Source organism: Chinchilla lanigera, unplaced genomic scaffold (assembly GCF_000276665.1).
Source record: "Chinchilla lanigera isolate Chin_1 unplaced genomic scaffold, ChiLan1.0 scaffold00001, whole genome shotgun sequence".
NCBI lineage: Eukaryota > Metazoa > Chordata > Mammalia > Rodentia > Chinchillidae > Chinchilla > Chinchilla lanigera.
The window spans coordinates 2,556,647-2,571,642 of NW_004955402.1; the positions used below are offsets into that span (position 1 = coordinate 2,556,647).

General features: G+C 52.9%; 1 protein-coding gene across 1 annotated transcript in view; it reads left to right on the top strand.

The window, feature by feature from the left end:
• Ppp4r1 (protein phosphatase 4, regulatory subunit 1) overlaps nt 1-11,975 on the top strand; it is a gene marked incomplete at its 5' end in the record, with an annotated part of 39,287 nt that extends 27,312 nt beyond the window's left edge. The window contains 9 exon segments of the mRNA XM_013515377.1: nt 556-728; nt 1,963-2,058; nt 3,406-3,591; nt 5,657-5,818; nt 7,818-7,918; nt 9,274-9,394; nt 9,481-9,615; nt 10,202-10,343; nt 11,075-11,975. Of these exon segments, the coding sequence (XP_013370831.1) occupies nt 556-728; nt 1,963-2,058; nt 3,406-3,591; nt 5,657-5,818; nt 7,818-7,918; nt 9,274-9,394; nt 9,481-9,615; nt 10,202-10,343; nt 11,075-11,238 (1,280 nt within the window).
• Nucleotides 11,976-14,996: the final 3,021 nt, after the last annotated feature.

A 14,996-nucleotide genomic window follows, 5' to 3' on the forward strand; every position in this document is an offset into this window, starting at 1 on the left:
ACGTTAGTATTTAGGTTCAATTACAGTGTTGGCATTTTGTGATAAATAAGTGGGTTTTGGGTTGCAGTTTGGGCGCTCATCTCTGAAAGGTTCGCCATTACTGAGTTAGAGAAAAATAAGCTTGGGATGAGATGAGATGTTTAAATGTAACTGCCTCCGGAATCTTTGTAATGCCGTTGTTTTATGTTGGCAGGGTTTGTGTGACTGCTCTGCTGCTAAAGTAGCTTAGTAAGTAGCCTTGTCACTACCACAACACGGTTAACGTCTCCTGAATCGATTCCTTTTAATCAGCCAGAGGTACCTCTGGCAACTAGATAGCATTCTCTTTCCTACTAACGCAGAATAATGTACAGTAGTGGATAAACGCTTTAATCCCATGAAAGTGTATTAGTTTTCTCCTTTTTCTCTGCAAGGACTAATGATTTATCATCGTAGACTTTTTTCCAGCTTTTTGATGGCAGTATGAAAAGTACACGTGCCCCTGCTAACATACGATGCGCCGGAGAGGATGGCCCAGAGCTGGACTCCCCCTCACTGTCTTTCCTCCTCCTGCAGCGCAAGTGGAGGTGCTGTCGGCTGCCCTGCGCGCCTCCGGCCTGGATGCCCACACGGAGGCTGTCGGCGTGGAAAAGAGCGGCAAGCTGCAAGACGAACCGGGTATAAATGAGCTACCAAATTGTAAACTAAGTCAAGATGATTCTGTGCCTTTAATCAGCGCTGCTGTTGAGGTAACGAACCCAGTGCTGTTGGCCGATGGGAGCAGTTTGAGTCTGGGAGTCTGTTGTCGGGGAACACTATAGCTGATCACTTCTTAGCTAGCACATTCTGTCGGCAGCTCTTCTTGTGCATGAAATTTCTAAAAGTCCTAGTCCTCACCACCTCGTGTCCTTGCGACACCAGTGTCATAGTAAATGCCTGGAGGCGTAAATGCCCGTGCCGTCTCTATGCCCATCCTGCTAGACTCAATGTGAACGTAGCTCACTGCAGTGAAATAGTCTTACTGGAAACAAAGCCCTTTATCAAGAATAATTAACTCTTCCCTTTTCTTTTTGGAGAGGTGCTTTGTTTCTGATCGGACCATTTCACTGCAGCGAGCAACACAGTATTCTGAGCAGAAGATCGGGACTTGAGGCCGTGTTGCGGAGGCCAGTGGCATTATCTGGACTCGAGTGTGAGGGTGGGTACTGTTCTGGCATCGTCTTTGCTGCGCAGGTGTAGCTGTTCGTATGCTCTTTCCCTCGTTTCCCACCACATTCCTTTCCAACCAGCACCACTGAGTGTGTTTCTTCTCCCATGTTACATGAACAGGGAATACACCCTCCTTGCCATCACGCAGTGCTCCCAGATCCTGGCTCAGGAAAGAGTCCTTACACACTGGGGTCAGCGTGAGGGTTCTTCAAGCTGTAGTGCATTTCTACTTTTTGTTAGATGACATCTAGTGTATTAGAAATGTGTATGATATCAGTGTTTTGGACTGAAACCTTGGCTAGTTACTCGATATTTCACTTCGATTATGTCTGCATTTTAGAAGAGTTTTGTTTACTTTCTGTTTTGTGTATGGGGGGGTGTTGGCTCACAGTGTTTGTGAAATTAGGCATTAACAGCCAAGACTAGAAGTAGTAGAAGAAAAGTACCCGTGACACCCAGTAGCCTCTAAGATAATTGAAAGAATCTCCCAGTACCACTTTATAAGTGAACTAATTTGAGAAATGTTGACCACTTCCAAATTACTTTTAAATTACTTTGCATTTTTGAGAATTCAGCAAGTTGATTTAAATCGGGAGTTCCTATGAGGTCTTAGGCATGTGTATAAAATAAAAACGTAAATAAATAAATGCAGCCTGCAGTGTTTGCATGCTTGTATGCATCTTGGGGACAGTCTTGAAGGTGAGTAAGCCCGTAGGATAGATGAAGTGAGAGAGACACAGCAGCAGCTCTTGAAGTAGCGCTTTCTCCTCACAGAGCATGGACCCCGCCCTTCACTACGTCCACAGCGACTCAGATGTGAGCACCAGCAGCAGCTTCAGCCCAGACGAGGAGCGGAGACCCAAAGTGCAGGCAAGTAACAGGACGCTCTCGGTTTTGCTGGTTCTTCACCCTCTTCTGCAGCCCGTTTTCTACGCATGTTCATCTTTGTGCATAATGAGTGTTGTCAAGATGAAGACTAGGGTATGCTTGGAATAAGAAAATTCTGATAGTGGAGAGCCGCATAGACGCACAAGTCTTCCCAGCCACGGCTCCACCAGTTCTTTGGGATTTAGAAGTATATCAGAGGCCACTTTTGCTGTCTTTCAGGACAGCTTTGAGCATCCAAGCTGCCAGGTCTTTGCTCATGCTTAAGTTGCCGTAAAGTATGGCTCCGGTTTCAGGACTGAACATGTAAAATGGCTTGAAGCCACTGTAGTGTGCAGTGGACCCTGAGTCACAGTCCATCTTCAGGAACTTGAAAGTGGAGAGAGCGCACCTGGAATCACTGGGGCATGTTTTGTGCTTTTCTTTCCTTTTATAAAAAATGCACTGTGAGGATGTCACAAGTGCACCCTGAGAGCCCTGACCCTTGAGCTGCAGCCCAGCACCCCACAGCCCCACTCCTCTGTCGTGACACTTCCCAGGTGAGCTTTGAGACTGTGTGTCACAGTGCTTTGTATGTGTGGTTTGCTCCTGGGACCTGGTTAGTAGTAGTGGATTTCATAGGTCAGATGGTACATGTGCTTCATTTTTGCTTATCTTCTTAGTAAAAATGGAATTGGTATGCGTAGTTTGGAAATATGCTTTCCCCCACTGACACTGTAGAGACACTTTTACTGCATTCATGTAATGGATTATTTCCATTTAATTTACTTTTTATATATAGTGTAGGTGAGGGGCAGGCAATGGGCTTGACTTCTGTTTCTCTCTCTCTTCCACTCATCCACTGTGCTTCCCTAGAACAGCAGACCCTTTGCCATCTCCTTCCAGGGTGCATTGCACGTCATCACAAGCTGTACGTTGCTGTTGCTTTTCTTCATACTCTACAAAAGCGTGTACGAGCTCTGATGTTTCATATGACAGCCAAAGTCTCACTGCAGGGAGTGGTTATCGTGTGGCAAACTGTTGGTGATGGTGCATGGACAACCTGTCTTACATGATCGTGCCGCGTATGCCACCTCTTTTGTGCTATCTGTTAAGTTTAGTAATTAGTTCCCAAAGCTTCCAGCTGCTTCCTGCTTTAAGATCATATTCACCATGGTTCTACAGTTGCTTTTGCTTTTGTGTTTTCCCTAGTGTGTGTTTATTTCATCTAGCAGGTACGTGAGCATTCAGCCTGTTCTGATCCGTGTACTGGGAAGTACTTCTGCCTGACTTAATCCAGTAGCTGTAGACACATCTGAACAATCCACTGTCACACTGTCCTGTCTCCACTAGGACGTGGTGCCTCAGGCTCTGCTGGATCAGTACTTGTCTATGACTGACCCCTCCCGTGCACAGACAGTGGACACAGAGATCGCCAAGCACTGTGCGTACAGCTTGCCCGGAGTAGCCCTGACCCTCGGCAGGCAGAACTGGCACTGCCTGAGAGAGACCTATGAGACCCTGGCCTCCGACATGCAGGTGAGTGTGGGGCTGCCAGGATGGGAGGGAGGCCGGACAGGGAACAGTGCACTGTGGGTCAGTTGTCAAAACCCAGAGAACCACTGCAGGGCTTCCAGCACCGACCTTGTGTCACCGGAAGTTGTGTGCAGATGATGTCAAAGTCATAGCAGAGTGTTGTCCTTCCTTTGTCAAGAGTTTGGCTTCTCACTGGGCATAGCGGCACACACCTGTAATCCCAGCACTAGGGAGGCTGAGGCAGGAGGATCGTTGAGTTCGAGGCCAGCCTGGGCTACAAAGAGAGTTCAAGGGCAGCCTGAACTGCATAGCAAAACCCTGTCTCAAAAAGACAGAAAAAAAAAGTTGCTTCTCAGCTTTCTGTAACAGAGTTGACACAATTAACATGCCTAAATTCCTAGCTTAGAACACGTGTATTTTCTGAAGTTGGCTTGTAGATTAATTCTTGAGAATTAAGGATATAATGTCCCCCTAGAAGTCCTGATACAAATGCTTATTCTGTCTTTATACCAGATTCTCAAAGATCTTCCAGCCTTCACAGAACACTGGGGTCTGTTAGCACTGCCCAGTTTGCATCCCTGGGCCTGAGGGTTGAGTGCACACCGAGCTGACGGTGGTTCTGTCCCTGCATTCCACCCCACTTCAAATGAGCAAGAAAAGAAAAGCGTCACGAGAGCAAGCCATCATGTCTGGCAGCTGACGTATTTTCTTTTTTTAATTTGGCAGACTTGGGGTTGAAACCAGGACTTTCACACTGAACTGCAGCCCCAGCCCTTTAAACAGTTTTTTTTTTTTAAACTTTGAGATGGAACCTCACCAAGCGGCCCAAGTTAGGTTCAAATTTAAGATTCTCTTGCCTCAGCCTCCCAGAGAGCTGGGCTGTAGGCCTGCACCACCACCCTTGGTTAGCATCTTTTTTGTGGTTCTCTTCCTTGCTTTGGTGACCTGAAACCTCCCCGGCTTTAGGTGTGGGTTCCAGGAACTAGGAGCTTGCTCCTCTTGCACAGAAAGCCCGTCTTCTAGTGGAGTGGAAGTGGTCAGTGAGCTTCTTACACCGAGAGAGGCGTGATTTTCCCTTCACCCTCACAGAGCTTACTGCATTTTTCAAGCAATCAGTGCCATGGACTCAGCACATTGCAAGTGGAAAGTAACTTGAGGAGAGTGGAGCTCACGTTCCTCCACACTTGGAGGCTGGCGAGCCAGGACGCGGGCCGGGCACCAGACCCCAAGGGCAGGGCAGGGCAGGGGCAGAGCCCAGGTGCTGGGTGCCTGGCCTGTTGCAGAGTGTTCCTGTGGTCCCTCCCCCTCGGCCTTTGCCTGGCTTAGGTGGAAAACTCGTATGTAGACGTTTAACGCAGGGGGGGCGCTGATGTCCTCCTTGCGGGCTGCTTCGCATAGGTAAAGAGATCGAGTGACAGGTCACATTTGTAAGTGAATGCAACCTGGAGAAAATAATTGATTTTTTGTTGTTGTTTTGGGGTTTTGTCTTTGCTTTTTGAGGCAGGGTTGCACAGTATAGTCTGGGCTGGCCCTGAGCTCCTCCTCACCCTTGATCCTCTGCCTGTGTCTCCTGTGCTGGGATTACAGTTGTACCACCACCCTGAGCTTAACAAATGTTCGTACTTTAAAGATTCCTGTTAGCGCGTTTCTGTTTCGGCATTCTTTTCCAGGGGTTGTTTGCAAAAATATTTTCCTGTTTTTAAGTTGCCAGTTATACACACAAATTTCATGTTTTTTATCCAAGATGGGCAGACAGGAATCCCCAAGAAGTGGGGGGGCGGGGGCATGCAAGGTGGCCTTTGACACACGCAGGTGTCAGTGAACTGGGATCAAGGGTGCAGAGGCACAAAGCGGTAGGGTCAGTGATTCCTAAAGATGGTTTTCTTCATAAAGGAAGGGGAAATGATGGCTGTGCAGGGATTTAAAGAACTTGCCACATTTTGGATATGTAGTCAACGTTTCAACTTAATGTCCATTACTTCTACCCTATTGTGGTGTAAGTTTTGAATGGACAGTGAGTCCGAGAGTTTTGTGGCTTAACTTGCTAACGCAGCTCTCATCTCTGTAGTGGAAAGTGCGGAGGACCTTAGCCTTCTCCATCCATGAGCTCGCAGTCATCCTTGGGGACCAACTGACAGCTGCAGATCTGGTTCCAATTTTTAATGGATTTTTAAAAGACCTCGATGAAGTCAGGATTGGTGTCCTTAAACACTTGCATGATTTTCTGAAGGTAACTTTTAAATTCTTTTGGAAAGAAACATTGCAGATTCCATTGTAAACCTAGAATCTCTATTTTTAGTGATCACAGGGATTCTTTTGGTCTTTTGTAAGGACACAAACCAGTGCATTGATGGTAAGATACAACTTAGAAAGAAAAACAGATCAGATCAGCTTTCCTTATGTCATTTTAATTTTAAAATTTAAAAATTATGCTATAGTTCATTGTTAAATGATGTTAGGCTGTGGAGATGAATACTTGTACCTTTTTATTTTTCAAAATTACTGACTGAAATACGTTAGAAGCATCTGCGACCTTCAGTTGGAGACCATGTGTGGTGCTTCTGGGCTTCCTGCCCTTTTGCCATGAGGTCCTGCTGCCTGGAGTGAAGGATTTGGCCTTTGACAAATGGCTTATGCTGGAAAGACTCTTCTTTCTTAGACTTGCACTTTGAATTGACTCCATAGCTCTAAGCTTTGAGTTACAGAAGTAATCATAATTTCTTTTAAGTTACAGTATTTTATATAGATTATATTAAAATTTCTTTAAGTGTTCAGTGATTTCCTTTATGACTTCTGTCACCTCGTCTTGGAAAACAGCCATTGAATGTAAATGTTGCATCTCTTGCTGCGGAGGCTGAGACCAGGCCTGTTCTCTGCACCTTTGGGCATCTGCGAGGCCCTGGGTGTAGTTTCTCCAAGCCTTGGGCCCTTGATGCTGGTGACCAGCTTGTGGGCAGGCTCATCACACCCAAGGGGGCTGTTCTGGGTCTTTCCGGATGTGTCATGCAGGCGTGTGAGCCAGGTGTCTGCCCTCGCGAGTGATGTCCCAGAGCTGCTCACGCACAGCTCTGGCCCTGCATGGCTTGCGCCATGGCGGTGGCTCCCACGTGGGCGCTGGAGTGGCCTGGTCTCGAGTGAGCGAAGCTGCCCCCCTTGAAAACTTTGTAACATTGGTGCAGACTATAGGATTTCCCATTCCTGTCGTGTGTGGAAACATCGCATCAGGTCCTGGCAACCTTGGAAGCCGTCCTGTGTATCTGTCTGGCCTGCTCTCATTGTACAGGCAGTTTTTTTTTACCTGCCCAGCCTGGAGGCAGCCACATCTCCACCCCACAGCCCTTGGCCTCCAAGGCCATGGCCCTGGGTCCTTGCTGTTGGGCCTTCTCAGGAGGCAGGGGCTAAGGGGTGGTTTGGCCTGGTTTTACATGATTGGGTTCATTTTTTTTTTAACCAATACACGAAACCACGAGACCTATTCACAGGCTGTTGCGTGCCATGTTAGCACAGTGTGTCTGGTGTGGCGTGTCCCTCAGAGAGACACGGCCACTTCTGCCTTAGTTCACACTGACAGGAACTACTTCCGGTGCCACCCCGTTTCGTCTTCCCCACTTCCTGTTTCTTTTCCTTTCTCAAGGTGACAGCCGTTTGAAGTAACATTTGTGCACTTAGCTGTTTGCTGGGCTCAGATGGCCCCAGTCCCGTCACTGCAGCCTTGTGTCGCGAAGGGTGGGCCAGGTCACCCTCAGCCCTGAGAAGGTGCCCAGGGCACCAAGGCCAGGCAGGGCTGCTTTCCCATAGGTCTGCTGTGTAGCTGGCAGTCAGGTTTGTTCCGCTGGCTGTCAAGTGGGAGGGCTTCCTCTTGGTGACGGTAAACTTGCTTTTTCCATTTTGGTGGAGCAGTTCCTGGGTATGTGCACCAATCACCCAGGGGGTGTACCTTACTGTGCCACCCCGGGTCACACTCCTGATGAGTCGCAGTCACACCCAGGCTTCCGGGCCAGGATGAGCTGTGCCCTGGGGCAGCCCGGAGGAGGTGGTGACTCGTGAAGGTGGAAGGGACTTGGGGGGATTCGTTGATTAATTTAAAAGCATTAAATACAGGTGCCAAATTTCTTCTTTGGAAGAGCTGCCCATGTTACTTACAGTCCATTCCCAAGCAGTCTAGTACAAGGAACGACATTTATGCTTCGTCCTGAAAAAATAAAAGTATTTCTTTGTTGTTACTTCAGCTTCTTCATATTGACAAAAGAAGAGAGTATCTGTATCAACTCCAGGAGTTTTTGGTGACAGATAATAGTAGAAACTGGCGCTTCCGAGCCGAGTTGGCCGAGTAAGTCCTGCAAGCTCCCTACTGCCTGGGGCGATGTCCTGAGAGTTCTGTACCCCGTGAGCTCTGTGCTAGTTGTGTCCCTCCTCTTCCCTGGGTCCTGCCTGCTGCCGGCTGTGAGTGCGGCATCAGGATTGTTGTGGATGGCTCGTGTCCTTCCTTCTTGCTGGGGGCTGCAGGCTTCTCCGGCGACAGCCTCCTGCCTCAGCCTTGCGCTGCCCTGTGCTGCGCCTGCCAGCAGGGGCTCACGTCTCTCCGGGGTAGGCGGGTCTCCATTTGGGCAGGGCCTAGGGAGCATCCAGTTGCTTGCCACTGTCCTCTGTCTGCCTGCCACTGTCTACCTTTTAAAGGACCTCTTGGCACTTTTTGTGACCTGGGGTGGTGTGGGGTTAATGGCAAAAAGAGGACTAACACGTGCCCTAGCCGGGCTAGCCAGCTGCCGGTGACAGCCTGAGCTGTGTTTCGCCCAGCTGTGTCTCACCGGGTGACCCAAGTATGGTGCCTCTCCAGCAGGGGTGTGGCCTCTCTAGGGAGCAATGTCATGGGGTACCAGAAGTCCTGGGTTCCCTCCAAGGGGGTAGAACACTGCAGGCTGTCCCATCCCGCCCCACCCCGCCCCGCCGAGCAGCTGTCCCCAGGCAGCCTAGGCTTTCCCACCAAAAACCCTCACTGGGGGCTGGCGCTTCTAGGATGTCTGGAAACCAGCATGGCTTCCCTCCCGCCCTGTGTCTGTTTCATGTGCTGTGACGCAGCACCCATGTCAGTAAGGTGTAAAAGAAGCGGCCTTGTTCGGCTCACGACCCCGGCTGCAAAGTGCTGACCACACGGTGCTGCCGTTGCCCAGTGACACAGCACTGGAGAGGCAGAAAGGAATTGGCTTCACCGACTCGTTCCTGCAGACCCTACGCTTCTGTCTGCTCACTCTGGGAAGTTCCCCTCCTCTCAGGACAGTCACACTGGGGACTGGGCTTCCAGCACGTGAACCCCAGGGGTGCCACATCCACATGCAGCAGATGAGCAGCTGGTAGCCTTCACCAGGCTCTTCGGCAAATTCACACGTTTGAGGCTGGCCTGGGCAATTGAGTGAGACCCCATCTCAAAAGAGGCCTGGGGGTATAGTTCAGGGGCAGAGCTCTTGCCTAGCGTGCATGACCCTGGGTTCAGTCTGTTACTGGAAAAATAAAATCTGACAGCCCTGTCCCCCTCGGATGCAGGGAGCAGGAGACACTTGTGCGTTTGCTCGGTGCCAGCGCCGGAGAGGGCGAGGCCTGCTTCGCGGGCTCCTCAGCACCTAGTGTTACAGAGTGTTTAGACATTAACTACATGCAAACTCGGTTGAGTTCTCACTGTCTTTGTAGACAGCTGATCTTGCTTCTCGAGCTGTACAGCCCCAGAGATGTTTACGACTATCTGCGCCCCATTGCCCTGAACCTGTGTGCAGACAAAGTGTCCTCCGTCCGCTGGATTTCCTACAAGCTGGTACGTTGTCACCAGGTCTCCAAGTGTCTGATGGCACCAGGTGTGGGTCCCCGGTGGGTGCTCCTCTCTCCCTCTGCTTCCTGCAGGTCAGCGAGATGGTGAAGAAGCTGCACATGGCCTCACCCCCCACTTTTGGCACAGACCTCATCCGGGAGCTGGTGGAGAACTTCGGCAGGTGCCCGCGCTGGTCGGGCCGCCAGGCCTTCGTCTTCGTGTGCCAGGTGAGAGGGCTCCGTGCTGCTGCTCCACCCTCTAGCCAAGCACATCCCATCCCGTGGGTACCGTGTGTCCCAGGGTGTCTGTGCCACCCTGGACACCTGTGGAGACGTCCATACTCTGGAGCACACAGCTTGCAGGTGCCAGCCTGCAGCACCAGTTGCTCTCTAAAGAGCAGCTTCAAAGCGGTCTAGGCAGAGAGGCGTCATTTTTAAAAACGTGTATCCTTAGTATTCACTGTCAATCGACGCAGAAATTGTCCGTACCTGTGGGGTGGCATGTGCCGTCCCAGGTTCTGTGTACACGGGTGTGAGCCGGGGCACACGCCTCTGTCCCTGAAAGTCCGGTGTGTGTCAGGGGATCCCCAACTGTCACCCCCTGCCAGGTGTACCGGCACGCATCCCACCTGTCAGACTACGTGTCACACACACCTGCTGCTGTCCCCCTCCCGGTGGTGGCACTTCGGTTCAAGCCCAGGCACTTGGGAGACTGCTTACAAGGTGCTCCCCACAGTCGAAACCCCGAACCCTCCCAAAGGTGCTGGCTGTGCTTCGCCGGCCGCGCGCTGACGCCCCCGGCTCTCTCCCCTAGACTGTCATTGAGGACGACTGCCTCCCCATGGACCAGTTCGCTGTGCACCTCATGCCACACTTGCTCACCTTGGCCAACGACAGGGTTCCAAACGTCAGGGTGCTGCTCGCCAAGACGCTGAGACAGACGCTGCTGGAGAAAGGTAGGGGGCGGCACCGAGTGTGAGCCTTGTGCGCCATGCAGGCGGGAGGCCGAAGCCAAGTGGGACGTGGGGCGCAGGGTCTGCTCCACAGCTGCTTCTGAGGACGTGAGGGAGAGGCCGTCGAGTGGGTACACTGCTCCTGCGCAGGGGCCCTTGCCCTGTCGTTAGCATTGTTCTAGCTGGCCCCAGTGTGCAGCTGGAGGCCCAGGTCACATGCTGCTCCACTCCACCGAGCAGAAGCTCCGTGCCCCAAGGCCATGCGCACGGTAGCTCCGGAGCCTCCAATGTAGTTCTGACTTGCACTGGGGAGGGCAGCACGGGAGGCAGTGATGAAGCGCAGACAGCAGACGAGGAGGGCTGCTTTTCTCCTTGCCATTCGTGTGAGGTTTTTAGAGAGCAGTAAAAGCAAAATGGCGAGGGAAGACTGGTTTGGTTTTTAGAGAGGCAGAGAGAGCACACACACAGCTGGTATTGGGAAGCATTTTCCTTTGCTAAGAAACCTAATGTTTTAAGTCCCTGATGAGTTAAATGTTCCTTAGTTCCCGTAAACGTCATGAGATTTCGTGTCATGAAAATAGTCCAGAGAAATCTCACAGCCCTCACTGTCAGGGCTTCTTCCTCCGGCAGATCACTCAGGGTGTGACTGGCTGTGTCCCGTGTCGGTAATGACTCTTTCCACTTGGCCCCTGGCTGCCACCCACCTCAGACTAACCCAGGTGTTGTCGTTGCAGAGTACTTCCTCGCCTCTGCCAGCTGCCACCAGGAGGCTGTGGAGCAGACCATCATGGCCCTGCAGATGGACCAGGACAGCGACGTCAAGTACTTCGCCAGCACCCACCCTGCCAGCACCAAGATCTCCGAAGATGCCATGAGCACGGCCTCTTCAACCTACTAGTCAGCGCCAGCCTCAGGCCTGCTCCGGCGGGGGCGACAGCGACAGTGGGGCGGGCCACTCCTAGCCTGCTCGCCCCTCGAGGTTACGGTCAAGAGCAAGTACAGACGCTGTCTTACCTTGCCCGAAGGGAAAAGCATTTCTCAGTGGATTCTCACTGTCACCAAAGCCTTAACTCTCCTGTCTTCCCGACGGACTGATACTTGAAGGGCGGAGTGTTTTCCTCATGGGTGGGATGAGACTCCCAGAGACCTGCAGGGCTCTCTCCTGGATCTATTTAACAGCTGATGAATGAATTCTTGCAGCCAGAGCGACGCACGCCAGACGATGGGAAAGACCTTCAGTACTAGCCCGCCACCCGGCGCAGCCCGTGGATGGTTCCACACGGGCGGAAACAAGATTTGTGTGGCTTTCTCCCAAGGGCTTGATGCTAACACTAAAGTAGAATCTGATTTTAAAACTCTTAAATGCAGCATATTGCTGTGCACATTTGCAGAGTGTTTGCTCAGTATCTCTATCCTGAGTTGTTCATGCTGGTCATGACTGGAAGGAAATTTCTCAGCGTGTCTGTCAGGTGTTTTGGACTGGATCATGGTCTGCTCTGAGGTGCGACTTCCTTCACACGCTGTGCGTCTGTGTGGCTACTCAGGAGTGCTGCAGTCCCGAATCATGCTGTCAGAATGGTCGTGGTACAAGTCCTCTTGTCCAAATAAAATTTATTAATGGGATCTATAAAGAGATGCATACTTGTTTTCTACTTGTCTATGAATAAACACGGTTTGTGACCTGTAGCCATGATTTAGTGGAGAGCGGGGACCGCAGGCCGTAGTACCTGTCACCTGGTATGGCAGTCCCTGGGGTCGCCTGTGTCCCGGCGTGGCATGGCTCGGGCTGCCAGGGGGGCCTCAGGGAGCTCCCCCTGCTCCCGGCAGCTGCCGGCCTCTGCCATGGGGCTTTCCTCCTCTGGAAAGCAGCAGTGGGTGGGAGGGTGCCGTGGGCCTAAAGCCGGGCCGCTCCCGTGCGGGTGAGGGGGGCTTTGCACACCCTGGAAGCTGTGGGAAGACGCAGGCCGCCTCTCATGTGGGCTGCGCGTTCTCCCTGCATCTTGACCTGGGCATGAGCGCACAGATGCCCAGCAGAGGCCACCTCAGGTGAGCGACAGCTGCAGGCGGGGGCGGTAGGTCTCTCTGACGCAGATTCCCCGCTGCTGCTACCTTGGAATCCCCTGCCCCTTGTGTTGTAGTTCGTAGGTGCCTGGGAACACCGCGCTGCACGTCGTGAAGCAGTGGCAGTGACTGTTTCAGATGGCATGTGAGCAGCTTCCTACTGTTCTGACGCCCGATAAGCAGTGCCCTGCACAAACCTGGGCCACTGCTGCCACCCAGAGCTCCCAAAACCCACGCTAAAAGAAAGGCGCACAGCTAAGTCGCTCCTCCCAGCCGCCTGGCAGTGCGACGGGTGTGGCAGGGCGGCCAGGCCCGGCACGAGGCCCGTGCGTCGCCGCGACTCACCTGCTGCGGGCTCTTGCTGTGCGGCCTTAGCGCGCAGGGCCTGCGAAGAGAGAGAACACTTCCGGGACGGTGAGAGCGAGCCACGTGGTCCTCCCACTGCGTGGTGTAACAGCGTGACGCCTGACAGGGACAGCACACAAGCAGTTCGCAGTGGAGTCCACACCTCGGATAGTGAATACAAGGTGGCCACTGCTGGAAGACTCAGGCTTGTGAGCGGCCAAGAATGAAAAGCCCTGTCCGCCCACCGTGCTTGGTCCCCTCTAACCCCCGCCTTCCCTCGAGGGCACACAACGCCCCGGGCTGGCCTGGCTGGTCCCAGGTCTGGGTGCCGCTCCCCAGGATCACCACCTCCCTGACCGCAGCGTGTGACCTGGGGAAGCCCAGGCTGGGGTCTCCTGTGTCTTCCTGCCTGTCCTAAACCCAAGACATCTAACTTCCTGGCTGCTTAGAGGCCTCGCTCGGGGAGGAGCCACACTTTGTGTGAAACTGTTGCACGGAAGCCCAGCAGCCATCAGGAGGCCGCCTACCTGCGTTTTCCTAGAGCTCTCCGCTGCCAAGCTGAGCGGCCTGCTGCGTCGCCCCCACGGTGGGGTGACCACCGGCAGCACTGGCCAGAGCGGACCCCTGCGGGGAAGGCACGGCAGTGTCGGCCCAAGGCACTGTGCGGTCCCTGTGCCGAGTACCCGGGACGAGCCCGAGCCAGGAGGGATGCCGGCAACCCAAGAGCTGCGCAGCGGCCTCAGGACGCGCCCTGGCTCAAGCCAGAGGGACTGGATCTGGAAGAAATGGGAAAGATAGTGTGTGGCTTCTTAGTTCTCGCTGAACCCCACACCCAAGGCAGGAGGTCAGAGCAAGGCCCTGCCCTCCTGCAGGGAGGGGCCCCGGGGGAGGCCGGTCCTGACCTGGGCAAGAGGGCCACGAGCCATCTGCCAGGAGCTCTGTGACTTCGGAACTCTCTTAACCACTGGAGGCTTTGGCCTTGGGAACGCTAACCATACGGACACTCCGGTGATTGACTTCTGTGAAAGGAGTTTTCTGCAGTGATCTCCATTAAGCTACTTTAATTCCTTTGTCCATTTTCCTACAGGAAATTACTTTGAATTGTCTCGCAGAAATTCTTTTCCTTAAGAAGCCTTGTGGCTGGGGGTGCAGCCTGGCGGTGGACCTGCACCTGGTTTGTGCAGGCCCAGCTTCCACTCCTAGTGCCACAGGTCCCAAACCTGTGCTACAGCACTCCCCACTTCAGGGGGCTGGGGAGTCAGCTCAGCGGCGCAGCGCCTGCCTGGCAAGCGCGAGGTCGTGAGTTAGGTTCCCGGTACCGGAGAAAAGAAAAAAGAAAAAGAACTCACCAGCTCAGCCACCAGGTTTCCGGCTGTGTGTTCACTTAGACTACTGCTGAGCTTCTACCAAGTATTTTTCTTTTATATCCAATTTTGTTGACTTAAACTTAGCAATATGTGGCATCTGCAGGTGTCAGTCATTTTACCATCGAAGTGTTACACCTACATTTGCTTTGTTCGGTGCTCATGACATCGGTAACTATCACTGGCCAGATACAGGACTTACTGTACACAGGGAAGTGCTGATTCAGTGAAGATCACTAAATAAAAAGAAACGTGTTTTTAGCACAAATGGCTGCAGGGAAAACATCCCACAAGCACGGGGTCCCTTGTGGAAGCTGACCCCGTCCTGAAAGCCGAGATCTCCAGGGCCCCGGCACTAAACACGAGCACAGCAGTGCTGGGACCTTGTGGACCAGAACTCAAGCACTGAACCCAGCTCTGCAGGATCCAACTCTTTAAGATGGACAAGCGGCCAGCTATCTAAGAGTGACAGATCCTGTGGACTTTTTAAAGAGCAAAAAGCAAATGAGGACTTCACTGTTACTCCAGGTTGGCCCATCCCAGAGATGCTAATCCAGAGTCTCGGCTGCCCCGGGGCTTGCTCCTCTGAACACACCCCACAGCCAGGCACCCACGGCCACACCGCTCGGGGGCACTCTGCCCCGTGCTTGTACGTGGGCCGCAGGCAGACACCAAGAAGCTGCTCGAGGAGGGGCGCGGAGGGAGGGGAAACTGCAGCCCCCGGTCCAGGTCCAGGTCCAGTCCCGCCCCAGCGGGTGGGGACGGGGGTGGGGGGGGTGGACCCGGAAGCCTGCGGGCCTGGGCGGCCGTGAGAAGGGGAGAATGCTCTGGGCCTGGACGTACCGACACCACCTGCCTCCCAGTCGCAGGGCAGTCATACTCCAGA